The sequence below is a fragment of the Phalaenopsis equestris genome, unplaced genomic scaffold (genome assembly GCF_001263595.1).
Source record: "Phalaenopsis equestris unplaced genomic scaffold, ASM126359v1 Scaffold216248, whole genome shotgun sequence".
NCBI classification, from domain to species: domain Eukaryota; kingdom Viridiplantae; phylum Streptophyta; class Magnoliopsida; order Asparagales; family Orchidaceae; genus Phalaenopsis; species Phalaenopsis equestris.
The window spans coordinates 1-6,718 of record NW_018234883.1 but is presented as its reverse complement, the minus strand read 5'-3'; the positions used below and the strand labels follow the sequence as shown (position 1 = coordinate 6,718).

General features: G+C 30.8%; 1 protein-coding gene across 1 annotated transcript in view; it reads right to left on the bottom strand.

Annotated features, from left to right (window-relative positions):
• LOC110037167 (beta-galactosidase 2-like) overlaps positions 1-5,298 on the bottom strand; it is a 22,935-nt gene extending 17,637 nt beyond the window's left edge. Inside the window, exons 1-6 of the mRNA XM_020741748.1 lie at positions 5,159-5,298; positions 4,752-4,840; positions 4,534-4,639; positions 4,372-4,459; positions 3,932-4,050; positions 3,675-3,839 (exon numbers count right to left, since the gene is read on the bottom strand). Of these exons, the coding sequence (XP_020597407.1) occupies positions 3,675-3,839; positions 3,932-4,050; positions 4,372-4,459; positions 4,534-4,639; positions 4,752-4,840; positions 5,159-5,227 (636 nt within the window). The 5' untranslated portion in view covers positions 5,228-5,298. The remainder of the gene's footprint in view (positions 1-3,674; positions 3,840-3,931; positions 4,051-4,371; positions 4,460-4,533; positions 4,640-4,751; positions 4,841-5,158) is intronic.
• Positions 5,299-6,718: the final 1,420 nt, after the last annotated feature.

Here is a 6,718-nt window from a genome sequence, read left to right as displayed (position 1 = left end):
ATTTTTGAAGTATTAAAAATCTTAAAAGATTCATGTAAAAAGAAAAGAATTAAACTTTATGAAATCTTTAAGTTAATATAAATTTGTAAAGTGAAGAAATATAAAAAGTTTTTAAATTTAAGAAGAATCAATAAAGGCTATCCAGATATAGTAATCCTGACATATAAAAAAAAAGAAGAAAAGAAAGAAAGAAAAAAAAAAGGGATTAAAAATTATCGTGAAAAGAAAAGAAAAAGAAAAAAAAATATATGGGGAGAAGCTTGAGGAGATGCCTAATTAAAAATTGGCTTCACTTGAATCAACTTAAGGAAAAAGACTTGAACACATTTTCTAACCTTTTTATTTGAATGTTAACTTAATTATTAATAAATTTTTATGAAGTTCTTTTTCATATGAATTTGCTAAGTGACTTTAATATAACAAATTGCAATTTTTCTTGAAAGAAATAGAGAATAAAAAACCTTAGATTTAATATCTTTACACCTTTAATATTAACTGGAGTTGTTTTAACTTTTTCTTAAGTTATACTATTATTTTTGCAAAACTAAAATATGGAAGTCTAAAAGTTAAGGTCTTTATCATAAGACATTTTTTTATGTAGTAAAGGAGTTACTTGAGGACAAGTAACATATAAGTTTGGGGGATTTTGATATATCAAAAATATATGCATTTTTAGACCCATATTTTATAACTATTTTTGATGATATTGCACTTTAATGAAAGTTATTTTGATGTTTTCTTGCAGGTTGTTGATTTTTAGGGCTTAAAGCAAAAAGAAAGCAAAAAGGATGAAATTTGGAGTCAAAATGACGTTTTTGAAGAAATGCTCAGCACCTGCAGCACCGAGGCCAGCACCGACGGTGCAACTCCAGCCCGGAGCACGCCCCCGACGGTGCAAAACAAATTAACACGGAGATTTTTTACTCAGCGCCAAAGGTGACAGATCAGCGCCGACGGCGTCAGTTTTTTGAAGAGTTTTTGGAGGCACCTCTTGGAGAACCGACCTTGGGCTCTATTTGGGGTCGAATTTCATTGGAAAAAGCTCTCCTCTACGTTTTTCACTCCTCTACTTTCATTTTTCGCACCACATCATTCCATTCCACTTCCATATTGGAGTCAATTAGTGATTTTATTTTCATAGTTTAGAGTTTTTTATGGTGAGATTTAGTGTGAACCTTTCTGTAAGAGTGTTGGAGAAGGATAAAAGTGAGAGATGTCTTCTTCTTGCATTTCTAAGGAAAGACTACAAAGGATTTGCTTTGAGAAAGAGTTTTCAAATAAGTATTGTTTGTTTAAGTGTTGTATGAACTTTCTTTTTATGAAATTTGTGTTTTGTTATTTCTTTTTCATGAAGTTTGAGTAGTTCCCTCTTTCTTTCTCCCTACTCTGAGGTATGGTGAAATGAGGAGATAATATGAATGTGTCAATATTAAATTGTAAAATAAATTGTGATGATTTTTCAACTTCAAACTTAATTTACTTTTTGATCTGGCCAATTGAACTGTTAAAATGTATTGTGAAACATAAAACATCATTTATGAAATTAAGTGCAAATAAATAGGGAAATATTCTTTGTTGGGTGTAGAATTGGAGAACCTTTAGGGTGACAGACTAAAATCTTCAATTTAGTCTCAGTGTTTAAAAACTGAAGCGATTGCTAGCCTTCAGGTGAAGGGAAGTGGGAGCTCTGGAGTGGGAGCTGGTATCCTCCTAGCCTAGCCACGGATTTAGGGACTAAACACTGAGATTAGCCAATGATTTTCTATGCACTGTATCAGGGTAGAGAATTAAAATTGCTCCTATTTGGCACAATACATATTATGAACATTTATCTCATCTCATTTTACCATAGACTCATTGTAGTAGGAAGGTTGTTTTTTCACATAAGAATCTCTGTTGCATAAACATAGTTAATAGATTAGTATTTACTGTTTTAAATTTTGCATATTTGATTTGATAATAGTTTAGAAATTTAATTTTGATTACATCTCAACAATTGAAATTAGTGACAGTGATTTCAATTGGCTTTCTGTGAATTTTCTAGTAAATTTGTCATTTCTAATTTAAACATTCCCCGTAGGATCGATATTTAGGGCTTAAATATAAAGTCCATTATTACTTGATAACGATACGCATACTTGCGTAGAATCTGAATATTAATTGATTATATTTAATTAAATTTTACACAATCTATCGCAACAAAAAAGTCAGATCATTAGGCTAAGTGGCTAAAGTCGTTTGTGTGGTCACACCCGATTGTAGCGTAGTCATGCCATTTGTCTTCGATAGGAGACGTGGTTATGCCACTTTGGGTCACTTTTTCTCTAGATTTTCGCATTTCAATTTTTTTCGTATTTGACCCCTACAATATGTACAATATCAAAAGAAAACATTTCTTAAGCATAAATCAGTGATAAATATGTAAAAATAATATGTAACTTGCTGGGAAAATTGCTTGTAAAATCGTATAAAATTGATGCATGTCGTATAACCTAAAGGTGTGGCAATAAATTATCATTGTTGAGATTTATTGCTTAAACACTAGCCTTCAACATATTTAAAAGTAAAAAATAAAAATTTTGTCAAATAGATATAGTAATTATCAGGAGAAAGAGAAAAAGAAAAAGAAAAAGAAGAAAAAAAGAAGATAAAAGTCAAAATGTAAAAGACCCTGAGAAGAAGCATGAGGTTGGCGTAACAAAATTCAAGAAAAAAGGAACCAAAAAGGTGTTTAGTGGAACCTAAGTGATAAAGCGTTTCATAAATCCTTAATTAAACTCCTTAAAATTATCTTAAGAGCATAAAAGTTAAGGAATATTAGGTTGGCTAAATTCACTAAAACGGTTTTAAATATATCCAAGGTTACTGAAAGATATTTTAATTAATAACAACATAAGAATCTATGGGATTTCTTAAGGACAAAATGAAGAGAATTAAGAAAAAGATCGAGTTGCTAATCATTAAAGATAATTGATCTTGAAAGTATAGCAATTCTTTTGTAAAAATAGCTTGAGAAGTGCCTCATATTGCGCAAGTTTAAACAAAGAGGCTAAAAAAATCGAATTAGCTAACAGGTCGTTTGAAATCGCTTTTATTTTTTATTTTTCTAGTTTAATTTTTTGATTTAAATTAAAACATGTTTGATTGGGATAATTATTTTTAAAACACTCAAAACATCATTTGAACGTTTTGAGCATTTTAAAAATAAATTCATTTATTATTAAAAATAAAACACATAAAAGTTATACTAACCAAACATTTTTTTCAAAAGCAAAATAAAAAATAAAAAATAACAAATAACAAATAAAAACAAGGAACAAAGGTGATGCCAAAGGCCCTAAATATATAATCAATCTAAATAAAAATACTTATTTAGTTCTCCTATAAGAATCAAAATTCTTGCCAGGGTGATTAGCAAATATTAAAATATTTAAAGCCAACATGTTTTTTTTTAATTGATATGGGTGAGATCTGCTTCTAAGACCTTGGTAACAACCTTCAAAGGGCTTTATTAGCTAGGCTTGCTAGTACAAGCCTAAAAACCCAAATTTTCAGTGTAAATAAATCTTTATTTATCACAAACAAAATATAAAAAAAAACATCAATCCAGAATACCTATGGCTGATTTTAATAAAAATCACAAAAAAAGTCCACAAATAAATTTAACTTCTTACCCGTGCACTATTGAAAACTATGGTTTTACAGTCTGGAAGGATACTAATAGACCAAGGAGGAAGGTCATAATGCATTCCATTAAAAGTAACTCTAGCATAAGATTTCACATCATAGTTGGCAAGAAATGCAGCACAGTCTCCAGAATTTGACCTGAAAACATGTGACTGATATGATAATAAGTGTATAAGTTAGTGTATGCCTATTGTAAGCATTCATGTTCATTTAGAAAATGAAAAAAAGATATAAACAATTATACTTCTTGAGAATTTCCCAAATAAGTCACAACAGGATCACTAGAAACCAAAGCCATCTCACACAATTTGATAGCTCTATGTAGATCTCGCAAGTGGCCCCATTTTGGTTGCCTCAATAGACCTAACAAATAAAATGACTAAAGTTGTATAAATTACACAATTTTAGTGAAAATAGATTGAATCTACTCAAAAATAGAAGATGAGTCATCTAGCTAGGGATTTTGTATATTTGTAAATAAATTTGAAGATGCAATAGAACATGTGAAGTTTAGATAACATATACGGCTAAAGAAACAAATGGCCTACAGAATAACATAAAGGACAACAGAAGATAATCTTCATAATCATAGGCTTTAATGAAAGGGGGTCCTCAGCAAATTAGAAATAAAAAAAAAACAAAAAAATAGTATTTAAATTGCATCAACAAAGAGTTCTCACTCACCAAATTCATCAATTGGAGCATCATAGTCATAACTAGTTGCAATGAAAGGACCACCAGCTGTGCGGCCAAAATTCGTTCCTCCATGGTACTAGAAATAATAGCACACAAATTAAAACTCGGATCCACATGAACAATTTGAATCAGAACAACAGGAGTTCTTACCATATAGTAGTTGACAAAAGATCCACCTTTCTGTATAAATTTCGCAACAGAAAAGGCCAAGTCTTCAACAGGCCGATGTGGCACAGGAACTCCAAATCCAGTGAACCTTGGCATTACAAAAATAAGCATGTTATGTCCCCTAAATCGTAAACAAAATAAGCACATAGGACCTAAGTAAAACTGCAAGATTCAATCTAAGGCCATACTGATAAACTTACCAGGATGTCCAAACTTCTGTCCACATGGTAGGTTTATAAGGTTGGTTTGGGTAGAAGTAATCACAATAAAAACCATTGCAGGTGTTAATCTGTCAAAACCGAAAAAGATTCATCACTATAATATAAGAAAAAGAACCCAGAAAGATCAGAGTTTGAGCTGAAAAAATTCAAGCAAAATGAATGGCAAACAAGACAATAAGACTTCACAAATGAAAGGAGGCTGTGAGGTTGTGAACAGAAGCCCAGAGAGTTCGATAAAATCATGTATTTGAGCAATGATAGGCTAAACAAAATAAATATAATATAAGCCATAGGGCACCTAATTGATATTCAATAATTCTTGAATGCTTCAATTGCAATAGTCTATAAGATCTGATTGAAACAACTAAAGAGCAGTTATTACTTACAACAGGATCGGGAGCATCATCTTGTTTGCACATGATCCATGGGACTCCTGTGTCGAGACCGACCGCCATTCCTGCAGCCCATGCTACATAGTTCTTGGCAGGTTCTCCTTGATCATACTCGGGTGGCCCAAATTCGTTCTCAATCTACACCATTACATCATAAATCAATTAATATATATATATATATATAATATTCTTAAAAGCCAAATGATTTATTTTAAAAATAAAAAATTATAAAGTACACAAAAAAACATGTTCTTAAAATAGAATAAAGTCAAAAATAAACATTGAAACGAAATTGATGCCAAATTACTCCTAATTTTTGCATTGATTTGGATTTATTTTAATATAATATAAACATATAAGATATATGTTGGACAAAACTGAATATTCAGATCGAAATTATTCAAGTAAAATTGCACAGCACCCAAAAATGAAGTGCAATAGAGCATATAAAATAATATTACTATTTAGATAATATATACTAAACATCCTCCAAACCTTTCTTTTTGAAAGTTGATTAACTTAAATTACTTTTAAATAAGTTAATCAAGGAGTAAAGCAGAGCTAGTGATCCCATAATTATGGATAATTAAAAGAGATAGATTCCAGCTGCTTCCAAGCCTGATATTCCATTGTCAGCTTTATGGCTGTGAAATTAAAAGGAAATGCCCACCACCATTTGCTTTAATTAAAATACTTGGAGTGATTAAAGCCAAGAAAATAAGCCTTAACGTTGGAAATGCTTGCCATGACATGGCCAAAAGCAAGGAATTCTTCTTGTGATGTTCATCACTTGTAAGTGGAATGGCATTTATATGACCTTCTCGGTTTCTACAAATATTAACTAAGGATATTAATATTCTTATATTAATGAAATTTTATGTTCAATATTTGTGCTAGAATTAGAGTATCTTTGGCACCCTCATTCTTTATGTTCTTCATGTTGCTCGTGGCACTACTTTGGTCCCCATCTTACTCCCTATGCTTGTTTTTTCTACATATGATTAATAAGGGAAAAATTCCCTTTTGCCTACTTTATGCTTAGGGTAGAATATTGAGCTCAGGACATTTTCTTTAAAGGATTAATTTGGGGATAAAATTGCAAGCCAGCGATAACTATCCTTGAACATTATGGACATCATGATAAACATTTTATATTAGCTTCATGACAATTCAGACTAAATAAAGCTTCTTTTTTGGGCATATTTAACGATCAAAATCAGGCTCTTTGTATCATTCATTTTATTCTAACCCATGTTATGTAACTTTGAACACACATTCTAGTGGCATTGTTAAATGCCAAGGAAAATACTACATGAATTTAACTTATTACCAAAATAATCGGTAAATTAATTACCGACGGTTAAACTACGGTTAATTTCACGTAGCTAAATGCTTATTTGTAATATATTTGCTTACCGATTTTGAGACGATTTTTTTAAACCGACTGTTAAATAGTTTAAATGTCAGTTAAACATAAATAAATACCGATAGTTTTATCTATAGTGTCGGGTTTCCACAAAAAAAGCGTAACATAACCGTTGGTTAAACATTGAT